This window comes from Caretta caretta, chromosome 3 (genome assembly GCF_965140235.1).
Source record: "Caretta caretta isolate rCarCar2 chromosome 3, rCarCar1.hap1, whole genome shotgun sequence".
In the NCBI taxonomy this organism is placed as follows: domain Eukaryota; kingdom Metazoa; phylum Chordata; order Testudines; family Cheloniidae; genus Caretta; species Caretta caretta.
In genome coordinates, this window is record NC_134208.1 from 70,677,973 (window position 1) to 70,697,393 (window position 19,421).

General features: G+C 42.6%; 1 protein-coding gene across 4 annotated transcripts in view; it reads right to left on the reverse strand.

Moving 5' to 3' along the window:
• The window catches only part of MAP3K7 (mitogen-activated protein kinase kinase kinase 7), a 66,299-nt gene extending 48,583 nt beyond the window's left edge, over positions 1-17,716 (reverse strand). For 3 of the 4 annotated variants that reach the window (XM_048844998.2, XM_048844997.2, XM_048844994.2), the window contains exons 1-2: positions 17,073-17,716; positions 823-933 (exon numbers count right to left, since the gene is read on the reverse strand). In XM_048844998.2, the coding sequence (XP_048700955.1) occupies positions 823-933; positions 17,073-17,162 (201 nt within the window). In that variant the 5' untranslated portion in view covers positions 17,163-17,716. The remainder of the gene's footprint in view (positions 1-822; positions 934-17,072) is intronic. The other variant, XM_048844999.2, reaches the window with a different exon arrangement.
• Between the last annotated feature and the right edge of the window lie 1,705 nt (positions 17,717-19,421).

Consider the following 19,421-nt stretch of genomic DNA (forward strand, 5'->3'; position numbering starts at 1 on the left):
CTCATATAAAGCCCAACCAAAATGACTTACCATTCAACCATATTTAGATTTATGTGAATGTTATTCTGCACTCACATACCATGACAATGAGCACAGTATACATATTCTGTTAGCAGAGAGATGTATTATAAATACATTTTAGTCACAAAATTGTCGTATGGTTAAAGAAACTAACACGTTAGGGAATTATTCTTATTTTACTCCATATATCCTGGGTACCCTAAATGTTTATCTACTGTGTTTTAAATGCAAACAAACAGAACTCTGGCATAATGAAAGTTCACTGAAGTTATGTAGTAACAACATTGGATCCTAGAATGTTCTCTCCTTTCGGAAATGTACGAATTATGTGTGAGGTGCTAAATTAAGAGGTGGAATGGAGAAAATGAGGGATGTGTTCTCAAATACATGAGTTACATGTATTTTCTTCTAGATTTTTACAATTTTAATTAAAAATAAATTACTACATTAATGGAAACATAAACCAAACTTTTCATAGTATGGCCCCCCCCCCCCAATGTTAAGTGACACTGGATGAGATTCTCACTCCTCCTTTGGTCGCTCTACACAGATTAAAAAGGGTTGGAGTGGCATAAAGAAGCTCTAAATACCTCAGACCTCACTGGGAAGAATTCCTTCAGTGCAGGAACTGGAGAAGACAGCCACAGGCCATCCTCTGAGGACCCTCTTACAAGTTCTGGTGGAAGTGGCGTGGCTGGGTGTGGGGTATGTCAGTGGCAAAGCCATACCACATTACTAGTTGGGGGAGGGGGGGGGAACATACCGAATCCCATAACTTCTTTTCAAGGAAGCTTACTGTACCTCCACAATGAAGGCCTTTCTTTCAGATTCACTTTCTATTTGTTTAATGGCTACATCTTTTCCTCGCCATTTTGCCTTGCAGACCACACCAAAGGCTCCTCTTCCAACAACCTAGATCAAGATAGCAAGGAATACTGTAGTTAAGAAAACAATTCCAGCTTGCCTGTAGCACTTCACAAATATTTAAAGAAACATGTTACGCAGCATCAAAAATTTAGTATAAAGATATCAGGCATATGAAATGAAGTCCAAGTTTATAACAAAACTGTAATTTTATGCAGTCATAAAGCACAGTTACAAATTATAGGGTTATTCTGATAAATGGCATGTGCATAAGGCTTCTCCCATAGATCACCTACAGGGAAAAACAGTAAACTATATGCATTAAGTTCTTCACATTTTTCTGAAATATTTATATTGCATACAAATTTATAAAGTTACTTATTTCACACAAGTTCTACTCAAAAAGAACCTGGGAAAAAAGGAAGAATAGTTGCTTCCCCCTTATTCTTTTCTTCATCCTTCCTACATAGAGTTTACTTTTATAAAACTCGCTCTGGGAAATAGTATCTTATTGCACATATTCCTGCTTATTAGTTATATAAAGTTTGACCTCTGGAATAAAAGTACATAAATGCATGTATTCTGGCACTATGCTGAAGTGTAGCAGAAGACAGAGTAAGGGATATATGTCAGATACGGCCAAGGTATCCCCCCCCCCCCGCCCAATACTTTCAATACTGATATTTTCAGACTAATGAGAACTTTACCCAGTCATTTCCTTTAACACTCCCTCTCATGAGCAAAATGTGCACTAAAACCAGTTTTCTCCAGTTAGTTGTTTACCTCCAATTAACCCTCTAATGAAGCCATAATACCGAATTTTAACTTTTACTATTATTTCTGTAAGAGTGGGTAGATGATATAATCCTGCACTTTGACTTCACTAGAAGGGGTTAGATAGAGATCCCTACATTTAGATTTCACAATACTTCCCATAAGAGATTCTTGAGTCTTTTTTTTTTTTTTTTGGGAGAAGCTCTAACACCTCCATTTTTTGGAGCAGGCCCATGAAATTCAGCAGGGGGGCCCCCTAGCAATAGAAATGCCTTTTCCTTGGACCCATCCAATTCTATTCAGGTTTGGTGGCGATATAAACTATTGAAAAGTTCAATTTCCCTTTTCTTGCTCGCATTCCTCAGGAAAAGTCCTGGAAGCATGCCAAAATAACCACCACCAACCACCACTGAAACTTAACACCTGGCCCCAGAAGTCCATCCCAGCCTCCTGGATCACAGCTTTCTGCTGATGCCGGCTAACACAGTTAATCCTATAGTTCAAGTTGTAGCAATTTGTGCTGCAGTGATGAAGGCCAATGCTTCAAATGCTATACATGATTGGGGGTTATTATAATTACATACAATAGAATCTGATTTTACCATTTGCCTTAAAAAAGAAATTACAAAACAAAAATGAACGTTATTTAAGTTGCAAAGAAATCAAACACTATAAAAAAGTTTTGAAATTCAAAGTAAGTTTTCTACAGAAAAGTTACTTCTACTACACTGCATAAAGGCAGTAATTTCTATTTCTCATATCCTTATTAAATGCAAGGCCTTATTACTATTAATGTTACATAACATACACAAATTACTATGTAATGAGTTTAATGATTCAGTGGAAACAATGTTTGGAAATTCCTGATTTCTCCTCCTTTCCAAGCTGTATACATTGGGTATGAGGATATATCAACAGTAATAAGACATGTTCAAAGACATAACTCTCTAGTATTTTACTTGGTGAGCATGTCTTAGAAAATAGCCTTTTAAAAAAGATCTCTTTTTTGTTGCTTTAATGCTAATTTAAACATTTGATGGACACCAACTCGAAAAAAAAATCACTGTCTGAAAATGTTGTACACAGTATAGTTACAAGTGATCCCTATGATTATTGTAACCTAAGTTCCCTGTAAGCTGCGGGGCCACAAGCAGCCTATTTTGCACCGCACAGGCGCTCAGGGAACCCGCCTGGGGACCTGCCGCAACCATGGGAGGGGCGCCCCTCCCCCGGCTCCCAACCAACCATTGGAGGGGCACCCCTCCCCCAGCCACCAATTCAGCCTGCGGCACAGCCAGAGCAGCCCAACCCTGAAGTGGCATGGCCCTAGGCACATCTCCGCTCAACCCAGGTGTTGACCTGCTGGGGCCCAGGAAAGGGCGCCTATCCTGCAGCCCCAGAGCTCCCATGGTGGGGAGAGAAGCCTCTCCCCCACAACCCAGGTGCTGCTGTGGGGGCAGAGCGCTGGGGGAGTCTTCTCTCCCCGCTGTAGCTCAAGAACACCCTCCTGCACCCCAAACCCTTCATCCCCGGCCCCACCCCAGAGCCCGCACCCTCAGCAGGAACCCTCACAATCCTGCAACCCAACCCTCTGCCCTAGCCCTAAGCACCCTCCCACACTCTGAACCTCTTTGGCCCCATTGCCACCACATGAATTTTGTTACGTGCACCAATATGGAGGTGATGTGTTACACATATCCGTCATATTGGTGCACGTAACAAAATTCATTCTGCATATGAGTGGGAAAAATTAGAGGGACTACTGATTGTAACTGGAAGAATTTAGTGAAAATGTTATTTATTTTTCAGTTTGTTTGCATTGTGCATTTGACAGACTTTGGAGTAGTCAGTTTTACTGTTTAGTCATCAGTTCACTCCTTTCCTGCTGAGAAGGCCCTTACAAAAATCAGCACAGCAGCAGAAAAAAGTGATTTTATATATATATTTCTTTTTTAAAAGGAGTGAGTTACAAAGTTTTGAAACTTACTATGTTAACTCAAACTTGTTTTTATTAGTCAATTTAAAAAAAGATGACAGTGTCCCTTTAATTTAATTGTAAGTGACTAATGGACAAATTCTGCAACCCAGTCAGTTGCATACTGTGTTAGTTATGATAAAATCTGCCCCTTAAGAGCATTCATCACCAGGGAACCTAAACATTTACGTGAAAGCTTCTAAGTTTAAATAAATCTGCTTCAACTGAGTAATAATTAAAACATTTGCTGCCAGAAACACAAATAACCATGCTGTTAAGAAAGGAAAAAAGAAACTTGTCTTCCGGTTGTGCATGCTAACTTAACCAGCTTTGCTTTGTGCCATGAAATGCACTACAAAAAGGCTCTAGTGGAAAAGGAGAATAAATTCTAAAAGGCAGACCCCCTTTACTAAGTAAGTCCAGCCAATGGCTCTGGAGAGGTCAGTGTCAGGAGCCAAGAGGAAGACTCTCACAGAATCTCTTAATGGGCACAATGGAGAACCATGAGAGGAAGTCAGAGAAATATATAGCATCCAAGTGTTCGCCAATATAAATTACTGGATGACTGTGTACAAGATCGGTCAGGGTTTTGAAACAATGTGTTAACATCTTCATTGCACCTAGTAGTGAGCTGTAAGCTAATGCCAAAACTTGAGCTCTAAGGAGAGCACACAGATGCATATGTTGATCTAGGCTACAGATAAAGGAATTACCATTTTTAGGTCCACATTAGAAAGACACTCTCAGCTTCTTGGCCAGCCATGAAAGAAAGGAGCTCTGGGACACCATTACAAATTAACAAACAGAAGTAGTGATGGATCCAATAAGACCCACAGATTTATAGTATGATAGAGCAGAAGATGATACTGGAGTATGTGGCAGAACTATTTTATTCACGGACAATTTTTATGAGAGAGAAACTAACAACAGCAAAATAGCTAGTTACTTTTAGCATTCTCCCTCCAATTTTCTTTTGAAAGGAAAGTCTTAAAAGTTGCCTGAATAATTTAAGCATTAGAAATAAAGCTTCCATTTCTGATATGCACAAGAACCAATTATTTTAATACCACAGGAGAGAAGAGTTGTCTAAAGTTTAGTTTCTTCACGCTGATTCCTTCATATCTCCTACTGCTGGTACAACTACACTTGTTTGGGTAACAGTACACATTCTCAATTTACATGAACCCCACATTACTGACTTGTTACTTAAGTAGTTCCATTAACAGCAGTTGCTCTGTGGCACTGGAGTCTTGGAAAATGATCTAAAAATAAACATACTGGTCTGAAAAAGATTCTTCACCTTTACCTTCGGGTACCATAAGAGAAGGGGGGGGGGGAGAAGGGGAGGAAATGTGCAGTGTATAGTGGAAATCCTCTTACTTTTTCTGTAGCAAATGTTTGTCAATAATAAAATAGGTGGTTCAAGAAACAAGTGTAGGCTGTTTAGAAAGTTTTAAAGAGTCATTAATCTACATAACTTGTTTTTTAGTTCTCTCCCTTTCGCTCTCTGCTCCTTATTGGATCTCCTACAAAAGAAAAGAATTCCAGAGGAATATCCTCTTTTACTACACTAACAAAACTGCAATTACATACAACTTAAAAGAGTTGTATTTGTACTTTTTCCAATGTAATTCATTCTAACATTTTTAAAAAAATCATCTAAATAAAGCCTTGAATTAGAAACTATATAAGGTGCTTGGGGCAGAGACTGTATCTTTCTTTGTGTTTACACAATATTAAGCACACTGCCAATGCTGCTTAACACCACACATTGATTTGAAAATACGTGGAGTATAAACCATGGGTGATATATATATTTTAGAGGTCCTAGGTTAAAGGTCTTTAAAATTCTCTCATCTTAAAAGGATATTCTTAATGCTAGTTACTCATACTACAAACAAGAAAAATGAACTCATGTTTATTTAGATCCCAGTTCTCAAGCCCAGGAGCAAAGAAAAATAAATAGCATTCAGCTGTTTCTGAACTGTATTAGCCAATACATATACTTTTACTATTCTCCAAAATTTGAGAGACTAACAGATTTCATACCTTCATTAAGAAGAACAACTCTTCACTTTCGACTCTTATTCAGATGCACAGTGCTGTTTGTTCTAAAGAGGCCTTGCTGGGCATAAGAGGGACAATAAAATAGAATACTTCTCCAGTTAACAGCTTTAGTATTCTTTGGAAAATTCTACTTATTAACTGCAGTATGTACAAAAGAAGGCCCATAAGACATCAACTTAATTACCATCTTGAGGACTTAGTGGGGGTTTAAGAACACCCAAATCCATACTTTCCAATGGAGTTTCCTTTTCAAAGTGTAATTGTATATTAAGGCTTACATGCTCATATCAAAGAGTCTAGTGAATATGCAATTAATCATTATCTAAACATTCTGTGGAGCATTCCTAAAACAGCAGCCATTTCCCTGCTTGGTCTAAACTCAATTCTTTTTGAAGAGTTTATTAGCATTTGGGTAGTTTACTCATTCCAGGAAGTATCTGTATCCCAGACTGAGGTAACAGTTTATCAGCAAAGGGTTATTTTAGAACCCAGTACATTTTATGTATTCAAAAAAGGCTGAGTAAAACCTCATAAAAAGACAGTTAAAAAAATAAGTTAACTGAAAACTTAATGTACAGTAATCTGTTTTAAGGATTAAACTCACTATACCCAGTAGTAATTTAAATATATTGGGGTAAAATCTGTTTTCCATATATTGGAATGGATCATTATCCTCTGTCATGATATCTGAGGTGCTCAAACTAACAGGCCCTAGATTTAAACATTAAAGGCTGGTGCCTAGGTATTGACAGAGGACTCAACTCTGGAACTCAGTCCCCTTGTTGGTCTGACAGAGCCAACATTACAGGCCTTCAATGCACACTGCAGGATCCATTTCATTTTGCAGGCATTTCTCAGAGGGAAGTTGGGTAGGAAGAAGGGGGATTTTTTTGTAAGGGGATCTCTATTACAACAGAGGTGAAGTTGTTTGTATGTGTGTATGTTATGTATACACCTCCAGAGCTTTATAAAAAAAGGGTGCACTTTATTGTTATTACTACTATTTCAGTGATACCCAAAGGCCCCAAATCACACTTTTTTCCCCGCACAGGGTCCTGTGCACATTCCATGCATAAGACGGACAGTGCTCAGAGAATAAGGCATTCGTTCAAGATTTTCTTTTATCCTCTCATCATTCACTGCACTGAACACAGAATTTATTATTTCCTCAAACACTTGTCTTGCATTCATCACCATAATATTGAGCGCCCTGCATTCATTGTTGAATTCCACTTTCTAGCACCCTAACATAGAGAGATGTTTTATCCACATTTTACAGACAGGGAACTTCACACAAAAATTTACACTCATAACTATGTTTTAAAATCGGATTAGTTAAACTGGTGCAAGCTTGTGTAGAGACACTTCCTTGCAGGATGACACTGGCCCTTTAAGAGGGCAGAGGCCAGTACAATTGTAATGGTCAACTGACTGCTAATTGGGTTTTAAGAAAAGGCACCTGAGCCATATAAATGGATATAGACTGAGACAGAAGGCCCAGTGAGGAAATGGGTCAGCTAAGAGCTGCCCAAGTCAGTCAGGAAAAGGAGCAGGTAAGAACTGCCTGAGTTAGGAGAAGAGGAGCCAGGGGGCTGGAGAGGGCTGAAGGGAGCAGAACAGCAAGAGGGAATTGCTTGCTGACTTCTAAGGCTAAAAGCCAATGCTGAGGGCTGGAAAGACGGGAACAGCACAGCTTTAGTATTCAGTATTTAGTATTTAGCACAGGGGCCTACCTGCTCATGTCTCCACACCTTGGGAGCTGCATCCAGGGAAACAATGAGAGAGCCAGGGACAGTTAGGGATACTCCCTTAGTGAGGATGAACTCCCAGCAGGGAAGCTGTGGGGGATTCCTGCTGGGAAGGGAAGGGTTGCACTCAAGCTGGACGGGCTGGAGTGGCTGTTCTGGTAAAAGGACAGGAGGGGATCAAAGAGCTTGGGTGTGGTGGAATACACAGGAGAATGATACGTGCTATGTGGATGGACTAGAAGATGTTGGATTTTAAAGACTACATGCCATGCACATTCGCAGACAATGATAAATGGACTATATTTGGGGACTTGTTATGGACTATTTTGCACTATATTTTTATAATAAACCAGCCTAAGGAAGTGTATTATTATGCAAGGGAGTGGTCATAGAGTTACCGGAGCCTCTGAAGGAAGGAAGCTGAGGCAGGTTTGCCTATCATGGTGCAGCCTGCTGCAAGAGGGCAGCCCAGGTGGGAGCCATGCCATGACAATACTATTTTGGTTCAATAATTGCTTATTTCAGTTGAAACTTAAAAAAAAAAAACTGATTGATTAAGTGTCTTCACACAAACTCCCAACAGTTTAACTCAATAGGTTTAAAAACTGATTTTAAGTTAAACCAGTGAAATGTCTGAATTTAACCAAGGCCACAGAAATCAAAACCAAAATTTTCAAGTGTCTAATTTCCTGTGTTTTTGTTTCATGCTGCCCAGCTTAAAACATCAAGAGCTTAATATTTCAGAGATGCTGAACACTTATGGCTATCATTGACTTCAACTGGAGTACACTGCACTCCTCAAAACCAGGACCTGATTGTCTCAAACTGAGCATACAGGAAGTCAGTTGCCATTTGTTATGTCATGTTTTCCAGACCTCAAATAATTTTTGCATCTTTTCTGAATGATTTTCCAAATTTTCAATATCTTTTTAAAGAGTGTGGCTACAATATTCCAGCAGTTGTCTCAGCAATGCTATATACTAACTTAATATCACCTCCATACTCCTGCTCAATATTCCTGGATACACAAGGAACTATATTAGTTTTTAGCCACAGCACTTCAATGGGGGCTCACATTCTTTTGGTTATCGAACATGAATAGGGATATGATTTTGCCACACTAATCATGGAAACGATTAATTTGAATAAAGTCTGTGAAATATCTGCAATCAGAGTAAAACGTCCCCAAACTAAGTGGTGTTGCAATATAGCCCTCCACTCCTCCGTGTCCATCTATGGCAGGGCGGATGTGCCAAACTTCAGTGGCACTGTGACTACGTGCATTAGGTTGCAATGCCCGGAGTAGGGAGCCAAACCCAGCCCTGTGGGACAGGAGCTGCCACTGTGGCGTAAACAGAGTGGGAGAAACTTCCTGTCAGGGGAGTTAAACACTGGCATAGATGGTCTAGAGAGGTTGTGGAATCTCCATCATCAGAGATTTTTAAGAGCAGGTTAGGCAAACACCTGTCAGAGATGGTCTAGATCAGTGCTACTCAAAGTGGTGGTCAGAGGACCAGTGCCGGTCAGCGAGCCATTGGCTGCCAGTCTGTGTGCACATTGGAAAAAAAAAAAAATCGCCGGTCCCCACATCAGATAGTTTGAGAAGCTCTGGTCTAGATAATACCTAGTCCTGCCATGAGTGCAGGGGACTGGACTAGATGACCTCTTGAGGTCCCATCCAGTCCTATGATTCTGTGATTACAGGATCAAGACTTTGGACCACAGTTCAGACTCCAGGCCATCAACAGCTGCGAGGAAAACATTAGAGTTGGTCAGGAATTTTCAGAATTTTTTTTATAAATCAGAAAATGACAGTTTGTCAAAACCAAAATTTTTAGCAGGAAAAAGGATCAGCTTTGATGAATACCCTGATTCTAAAACTTTTTGGAAAAAAATTCAAAATTGTTAAAATGGGATGTTTTGACATTTTCTAAATGAAGGGGTTTGTTTCTAAATAACCTCCATTGGAAATTTTAATTGATACTAAAAAGAATTTAAAAATAAGATGGGAAATCAAAATTAAGTATTTCAATTAACCTGATCTGAAATGTTTTTGGATTATTGGTTCACAAAAATTTGAGATTGACTTCTTGTCCTGATTCAGGACAAGAAAAATATTCTATATTTCATGGGACTAGAAAACCATTTCCTGCTCAGCTGTAGAAGATAAAGAACCCTAAATTCAGGCCCCAGTGGGCAGACGAAATCATATTCAGCTGTTTCCAAAAATGTATTATGTATAGGTGTACACATTACAAATATGTCCTCTTAGTGGTGTGGAATCTTAAATAGCTATTCTTAAATATATATTTAGAAAGCTTATCAGTTCTTCTTTGTAAGAGGATTCCCTCAAAATACTCTAGTTATCAACTACCTTTGTTCAAGTGGACTGTTGAAATTAAGGCTTCGGCTACGCTACAAAGTTAGGTTGTGTCTACATCAAATTAGTCTCTAGCCAGCACAAGTGCCTCATTACATCAACACAGTACCCCTGCCCCTCCACCGAACAGCGTAAAGTAGTTCAACTATGGCTTAGGTCAATGCAATATGAGTGAAGACACTGCATGATGTGTGTTGACTAACAGTCTTCTAGCTACTGTCCCACAATGCCCCATTCTCTGCAAGAGTGACCACTCTGATCACAATTAGAAACTCCACTAACCAGGGATCAGAGAGACCAGAAGCCACCCCCTTAAAGCCTTCCATGTCCTTGAAATGCATTTTTCTCATTGCCCAACTTGGCGAGCAGACCGAGCAGACCAGCTTTGTTGTGTGCAACCACCCAATAGACCGGGGTGTCCTGACCCCCAGTTTGAGAGCCCCTCAGGGGGTCACAAGGTTCTTACATATGGGGTCGCGAGCTGTCAGCCTCTAACCCAAACTCCACTTTGCCTCCAGCATTTCTAATGATGTTAAATATATAAAAAGTGTTTTTAATTTATAAGGAGGGGTCGCACTCAGAGGCTTTCCATGTGAAAGGGATCACCAATACAAAAGTTTGAGAACCACTGCAATAGACCATGCAAGCTCCATGAACACAGAGAGGTACTAGACACACTCCTGCCTGGATCTCTTGAACCAGTGGGGAGATGAGGCTATGCAAGCACAGCTACGGACCAGACACAGAAACACGGACATCTATAAGTAGATTGCATGGGGGAGGTGCAGGCAAAGGGGTCTGACAGGGATCATCAGCAGTACTATAGGAGAGTAAAGGAACTTTGCCAGGAATTCTACAAGGTTAGGGAGAGCAACAATAGATCTGGTATTGTGTTGGAGAACTGGCACTTCTGCAACAACCTGCATAGAATACTTGGCGGAGACGCCACCAGCACCCTGTAGATCACAGATTACTGTACTTGAGGATAATAGAAGCTTTCAAATAGTATATGCTTTAAAGTCACTTTAAGAAAAATATATAATATTGCATACTCCCACACATATATATCTGTATACACACACACACACACAGGGGCAAATTGCTGGTACGATTATGATGGGTCCCGCACTTCCTCTTCTTGGGGGGGGGTTCAGGGTGCAGTTTCCTGCCCCTGAACTAGGGTATTTACTGTCCCACTAGTAAGCCAGAGAAGGGTAGTGGAGAGGGAGGGACCCGGGCCCGCCCTCTACTCTGGGTCCCAGCCCAGGGGCCCTAGGGATAGTGGTCAACCACTTGAACTAGTGCTTCCTTCCCCTGGGCTACTTCCCTCTCCTGCTCTTCAGCTTGTGGGGCTTCCTGCCCTCTCTCTCTGCACAAGCCGGGTGTCTCTTTACCTAGGGTCTTAGTCTTCTAGCCAGCCACAGCACTCCTTCAAATTGCTCTCTGCTCCAACTCCAAACCACTGTGCTCCAACTCCTTCCCCCAGCTGATTGAAGCAGAAGTTTATCAGGTGACTAGCTTCAGGTGCTTTTAATTAATCTACAGAAACCTTTTTTCCCTCTACAGGGAATAAGGCTTCTCCTCATCCTGGGGCTTACACATCTCTCCTATATGACTCTCCTGCTGCCTTCTGGCCATGCTGTATCACCACTCACCCACCCAGTCCTAGTACTGGGCTTAGATTTTTCCATAGTGGGGTGGTCAGCATTGTAGGATTTGGGTGCCAAGGCTCATATAACATAAAAGAGCTGTGTACATTCCGCACTATTCAAACCAACAACAGACAACAACCAAAACATGTGCACAAATCAGTCAGATGGTATTTAGTTACAGTGGATGTGTGGTGACAGAAGCAAATTAATTAGGGAAAAGAATGGAACGGAGTCATGAGGACAATACTCCAGAAACAAAGCATCAAAAAAGGAAGGCAAGTATACTTTAACAAATGAAATAATTAGAAGCCAAGTTTACCTTTTTCTATGTGTTCCCTTAAGATTAGGTTTTATCAACAAAAAAAAAAAATTAAAAAAACCCCACACACTGTATTGCAAAGCATCTGTTAACTGAACTTCCCAAATAGAGAGATTTATTACTAAGTATTTAATCAGATGGGCCTTTATTCAACAACTGAATCTGCACTGCTATCACCACTACTTTCTAAACAAAACTTTTCAGTTCATTTCCAAACTTTCAGAATTATATATTGTTTTATAAATCCTTCTGGACTTTTCTAGCATAAAGCACCACATATCATTCCTTTAAAGGCTTATTTATCCACAATTTTTCAAGAAAATTTAAAGCCACATTTTCCAAGCAACTCCTAAAATACTAAAACGAGACCTCTGTAATTTAGTTAGCATCATAAAACAGATGTGTGGAGAACACAAAATATAGAAAAATTAGCTGTTTTGCTTGCTGTTTGAAATCTAGGGTAAAATCTATAGTTTTGTTCCCTAGTTATTAATGCTTTTTCAGACTATTTTGTATCTGAAGGCTTAAGTTAAAAATAAGAATCACAGAAGCAATCAGAAGTTTCCCAGGGGTAAAGGAAAAGAAGGTTGCTGCTGAGCCTGAGTTTTAGGTTGTTCTACATTCTTGCTTTGAATATTCTTTTATGGCACATTAATTTTGGGTTGACTTTTATTCACCCATGATAATTACGTACCCATCTGATCCCAACTCGAGAACTTTAAACAACAAAATGCCACTTGGAAGTTGGATATATGTTTGGCGTGTGTATGCCTCTCACCTCTCAAATTATAGCCAGGCAGATGAACAAAATACGGTATATTAGTGTGTTATCCAGTAAAACTTACCCAAACCAAACTGAAAGCACAAGCACAGATCTTATGTTTATTAGCTAGGACTTGGGGCCTGTAACTATTCCAGAACTTAAATCTATTAATAAACTAGTGGCAGTGCTATCTGCTGACCAGACAACCTTGATAATACAAGAGCAAAGCTGGGATTATACAAGAATTCTTTTGCATTTTTCAGTTTAGAGTTGTTGATGTTCATCTTGGGACATCTAACTGATGTCTACATACTATAATAAAACTTAACCATTTTAACTCTTTGTAAAGGGTGATTATTTTGGAATTCTTGATCTCTAGGTGTAAAGTATTCCCAGTTTTCTTCTACTGCACAATGCTATGTCGTTAGTTACAGCATATGGTTACTAGCAATTGTGAAATCAATGAAGGCACAACAAGAAAGGGGTGACAAGGAAGGGGTTCATATATCTTAGAATTTCATAATAGTGGACAAGTTCTATTTCTAGTTCACCTGTTCCATTGGAAAGCAGTTTTTGTTGCTTCTACTGTAATATGAGTTTATCCTCTAGGTATTTTTACTACACTCAGCATTGTGGTATCCAGGGGCCACATACATTTAACTCAAAATGCTAAATCAACTGTTACCAAAATTTCTCCCTACCCTTTGACAAAAGTCCCCTTCCCTGGGTCTTAAAACGAATGGATCATCTTCATTTTTTTCCTCAGATTGAGAGGCAAGTCTCAGGATGACAGTGTGATATAGTAAACCAATTAGTATATTAGCACTCAAGACTCCTATAGTTTAATTCTTGCTGAGGCCTCAATCTAGGCACCATCTGGGCACACATTTTTGGTGCACCAAATCCTGCCTGTGCAGGTGTCAGCATGCATACAGAGGAACATACATAAGAGGATGCCAAGATTTGTATATTAAGCCTCAGAGTTCTACCTCCCAGTTTTGCCAGTTAGACACGGTGTAGCCCTGCATTTCCCCACCTGTAAAATGAGGTCGTAATTCTTACAGTCCTCAGGTGTTGTGAGGATTCAACATTTGTGTAGTATTTTACTTGTTCAAAGTGCTAAGTACAACATTATATTTGCTATGTGATACTCACTTTTATGGGTCTTCACTGGGCACCTGTTTATGATCTCTAAAATTACCACAACCTTAACTTTTTGCATAGGGTAAGGGCTAGCTACAAGCCATATCTCAAAAGACACTTAATTGTTTGATTACTGACCGTAGGCGAACGTTAAACAAATTTCAGAGTCTTCTTCAAATACAAAAGTACTTCCAATTCCTTAATACAGAAAAACTGTTTAGAAATGATGGAATTAAATGTTTAAAAAGGAAGAGATGTGTGTAATTCTGACACAAGACATTTCATAGAGTCACAGAAACATAGAACTGGAAGGGACCTCAGTAAGTCATCTAGTCCAGTCCCCTGCACAGAGGTAGGACTATTTCGTCCAGGGGTTCTCACAACAATTTTTTTGGTGGTCTCACAGCGTGGCCACCAACTCTTTCTAGTGGCCACTCCGACAATTTTTCCTAAAATGCTTAATTAACTTTAGGAGAAAAATAAATATTCACATTTACAATGATTTTGTATTTACATACAGGGTTTTATGCAGGGTTTTATTTGCAAACTCAACAACAACGTACAGTTAATAATAATAATGATCAGCAGCTCTATTCTTTACTGGATCAAGACAGAACAGAAACAAAAATAAGGTGCTTTGCATGTTTTCTTTTGCCTTTTTGGGGTTTTTTTTGTTTTGTTTTAAAGACTTGCTAGCTAGTAAGTCTGCTACTGTGAAAAGTGATATTTATATGTTTGTTAATATTTTTCACAGAAGCAGACTTGCTAGCTAGCTGGGAGACAGTGAAAAGCGATATTAACAAATATACAAAAATCACTTTTCACAGCAGATATACTCGGCCCCAGCAAGCTGGGGGACAAAATTAAGCCCTGGATGGAACAGCACAGAAGTGAGGGTGGCATGGACTATAGTAGAACCTCAGAGTTAGGAACACCAGAATTACAAACTGACCAGTTAACCACACATCTCATTTGGAACTGGAAGTGCACAATCAGGCGGCAGCAGATACACACACTCAAAAAGCAAATACAGTACTGTATTAAATGTAAACTACTAAAAAAAAGGGAAAGCAGCATAAGAACAGCCATACTGGGTCAGACCAAAGGTCCATCTAGCCCAGTATCCTGTCTTCCAAAAGCAGCCAATGCCAGGTGCCCCAGAGGGAATGAGCAGAATAGGTAATCATCAAGTGATTCATCTTCTGTCGCCCATTCCCAGAGGCTAGGGCAAACAGAGGCTAGGGACACCATCCCTGTCCACCCTGGCTAATAGCCATTGATGGACCTATCTTCCATGACTTTATCTAGTTCTTTTTTGAACCCTGTTAGCGTCTTGGCCTTCACAACATCCTCTGGCAAAGAGTTCCACAGGTTGACTGTGCATTTTTCTTTTGCATAGTAAAGTTTCAAAACTGTATTAAGTCAATGTTCAGTTGTAAACTTTAGAACAAACCATAATGTTTTGTTCAGAGTTACGAACGTTTCAGAGTTGTGACCAACTTCCATTCCTGAGGTATTCGTAATGAAGGTTCTACTGTATTCATTGCTGTGGGTAAGTGTGTGCAGTAAGTTTTTTTCCCCTTAAAGTGTCTCATGCGCCCCCCCCCCCCCAGAATACATTCTGCAGTCCCCCTGCCAGAGGGGGTCTATCCCCCCAGTTTGAGAACCTCTAACCTAGATTATTGTGTTTATAGAAAAGGAAATCCTTTGGAAGAGAGATTAAAGCCAAAGTACCTTCTACAGATTTCTGGTGACTCTCAAGGTGGAAGTCAAAGATACCATGTCGCTTTTTGAACATAGAGTTTTTGGAAAACATTCCTTCTCATTAAAACTGTTTATAGTCTCCAAGACTGTGTGTGGACCAAAATTCAGTAGATACAGGTGAACTATCAGTATTTAGCAAATGACTCTCTAAAGTTCTGAGCTACTGGTTATCTTATATATGAAAGGTCCTATAGGAGGCAAAGTTCACTTCTGTATGGTTACTCTGTTTAGAGGAAAAGATCTTGTTCTTTCAGCAGTAATTAATCTGCTAAGGAGTTAACAGCACAAAGACTGTAATGATGCCAATGTTTGTTAAGTCTAGATTCTGCAAGTTGTTCTGCATGTGTAAATCCTACTGAGTTAAATGGGGATCTGCTCATGCACACAACACCTTGACATAAGTAAGGACTTCACAAGGGCAGCGGGATCCAGCTGTATGGAACAACTTGCAAGACAAGGGCCTTAATGATTAAGTTAATATATTGTATCTCCACTGAACCTTTTTGGAAAGCACATAGATTGCTCTTGAGAAAATCCACTCTGCCTCCACAGAAAAAACCGAACTGATCCACAAATACTCTTAGGAACTCCTTCTTAATCAATTACATACCAACTGCAAAGAATTTAAAGCAATTCTTCTATAGCTAACCTTTCAACGTAATACTCAAGCGGGAAAATTTTTTTCTTAAAATTAAGTAAAACATAAATGGACAATTGAATTTACTTCATGGGTAATCAATACCAAAGATGCAATATGGGTCACAAATGCAGTACTGATGTTAGTGTAACAGCCACTGGATTGTAGCATCACTTAAGTTAGTTTAATAAATTTTTTTAAAGAGTCTTTTATGCCTAAACATGATGATGTATGCATATAAAATTTGGATAATAATGATCAGCAGCTAGATACCATATTAATGGATGTATTATAAGTGCATTAAATAGGATGGATGGGGGGGGGGAGAACAGAGACCTACAAAATAGACACATTATATGGAAGCATTACAATATAGTTTAAAAAATCTCCATTTGATTGTGATAAGTTAATTCAAACTTATCAACTGCCACCAAAGTTTGGATTAAATTTAGACTAACTGAAAATTCACCTTAAAAAAGCTGATCAGTGCCTCAGGTTTGGAACACCTAAGCTCCCTAGCAGCTCAGGTTTACAGACCTTCGTTTATCTATATATATTTACTGTGCCCATTATTGCACTATTTAGGCATTTCTGAGAGGGAGAATAGCACAGAATTTACCACACAGATCAGAGAGGGACAGCTCTACGTGCCTGTTAGTGGTCCCACAGCCTCTCTCATAAGTGTAGGGTTTTACCTCAGTCTCTAAGAGCAGAATCTTTCCTCCCACCCCCACACCTTTGTGCCAGCTGACGGCCACTCTCCTTCCACCCCCCACCCCCGCCTACCAGTGCCCGGGCTGGAATACCTATGTAGTTTATAAAGTGCTTTGGGGCCCTGATGGGTAAAAACTGCCCTACAAGCTCTAAGGAGCTGTATAGCTAGTGGATCGCACCACGAGCCAGGTCCAGGAAAGTGGTGGTGGGGAGTCTCTGAACATCCCCGGCTCCGCACGGGGCTCGCTCACCTCTTCCACCTCAATCTCCTTATAGTCAATTTCTTCGAAGTTGAGGACCGGGGGCGTTTCAATCATTTCAGCGGAGGTGGCAGCAGACATCCCTTCACTGTCAACCGCGGCAGGAGAAAGCAGGGCCGGCCGGCCCGGGGCAGAGGAGCGGCTCAGGCGGGCCGCCGCGGCGGCCCCCAGCTGCACAGGCTCTGGGGAGCGAGGGCCTGGCGGAGGCGCCTCCTGGGCCGCCGCGCAGGGCGAGGCCGCATCCGCGGCGCTCCCGGGCTACTGGGGCTGCGCGGAGCCCCCGGCCGGGGGGGCCTCGCTCCGCATCCCGCGCCTGGCGCGCTCCGCCCGCCCTAGGCCGCGGCCTCCCCGGAGCCTGGGAGTCGCCTGGGCGGCACGTCCCCAGCAGAGGAGACGGGACGGCCCCGGGGGCGGGGGCCCGCCGCCTCCGCCTGCCCCGGCGGCGAGGGAACGAGACGGGAAGGAGCCGCTCAGAGCCGAGCTCCGGCCGCCGCTACTGACAGAGGAGCCGCTTCCTGCTGCCCGGGCGCGAAGGGGCGGGGGTGGGTCTGCGGCGGCGGCTGCTGCTAAGGCCGCCGAAGCGGGGCCATGGCCTGGCGGCGGCTGCTGCTGCTCCTCCCCCCGCGCAAGGCCGGCGGCGTCCCAGCTCCGGCCCCGCCCCCCTTCCCGCCCCGCCGGCGACCGCCCGCCCGCCAGGGAGAGCCGCCCCCCGAGCCGCACAGGCGGCTGGGACACGCACCGCAGAGCGCCTCGGAAGGGCCCGGCCCCGCCCCGCGTGATAGGCGCGGGGTGGCCGGGATCCCGCGAAGGAGGGGCGTGGTGTAATGTGCACAGCAAAAGCTGGGGGAAGACGTCGTAATACTCCCAGCCGCGGGCGCACGCGCGCAGCACATACGCTAGGGGATTGATTGACAAGTGGCATCCCAACCCTCCCTGGGAGGGGCTGCAACACACACACAGCAGCCGTCCCACCCCACCCCACCCCCCGGCAAACAGAAAGGCGGATGCGAGGTAGTATCGTCTCCTGACACACAGTCTGTACCAATACCTCGGCACGCTCCCCCAGTCATCCGCCTCACAGAGAGAGGGTGTCACATTCCAGGATGCAGTTCAGCCCAGTGAGGGGTTGCACCACTGCTTGCCCTGTGATTGTGGGTGCCTCACAATGCTTTGCTTCTGTAACACCTAGCCTGGGCTGCTCACAACCAGCCTAGTGAGCCTACTAGCGTGCAAGTCACACCCTGAGTGTCTGTGTATAGCTGCAATCCTGGTCCAGCGAGTCTGACTTCAGCAGCCTGTCAATAACACTGCAGTCACACTCTGGCTTCCACCAGCCTTGATTATTACTTGCAGAGTTATCACAACATGCTCCCAGTCCTAACTTTTCCCCGTGTTTTGCACTGTTCAGCCCTCTCCTGGACAGGTCAGAAATTGAAGGTTTGTTGCTCCTGTGCAGAGTCAATATTCAACAGTTTGCTACTTTAATTGCTGTTACTAAAGAGTTCGGTTTAAACAGAACACTGGATTGGTTTAGATTAGAAAATAAAACAAGTTTATTATTCAAAGAAGTTGGGCTTTTAAGTGAACTCAAGTATAGGCGATAAAGTTAGAAATGGTTACAAGCAAATAAAAGTAAAGATACACATCTAAAAGTCTAAAACTTAATCTAGCAAGTTTTGGCTCAAGGCTAGGGTGACCAGGTGTCTGGTTTTTGACTGGAACACCTGGTCGAAAAGAGACCCAGGTGGCTCCAGTCAGCACTGCTGACTGGGCCATTAAAGGTCCGGTCGGCGGTGCTGCAGAGCTAAGGCAGGCTAGTCCCTACCTATCCTGACTCCCTGCTGCACCACGGAAGTGGCCAGGTGTGGGGCCATGGGGCTGCCCCCACCCTGAGCACTGGCTCTGCAATCCCATTGGCTGAGAATCGGGGCAAGAGCTGCGTGCAGAGCCACCTGTTGTGCCTCCTCCTAGGTCAGACCTGCTGACCGCTTCCGAGGCACAGCATAGAGTCAGTTCAGGCAGGAAGCTTGCCTTAGCCCCTCTACTGCACCACTGACCCTGAGCCCCAACCCCCTGCCCTGAGCCCCCCCAAACCTGGAGCCTTCTCCTGCACCCCAAACCCCTCATCTCTGGCCCCACCCCAGAGTCTGCACCCCCAGATGGAGCCTTCACCCCCACTGCACTTCAACCCCCTGCCCCAACCTAGAGCCCCCTCACACCCTGAAACCCTCTGCACCCCCCCCCCAGCCTGGAGACCCCTCCTGTACCCCAAGCACCTCATTTCTGGCCCCACCCCAGAGTTCACACCCCGGGTTAGAGCCCTCACCCCCATCTGCACCC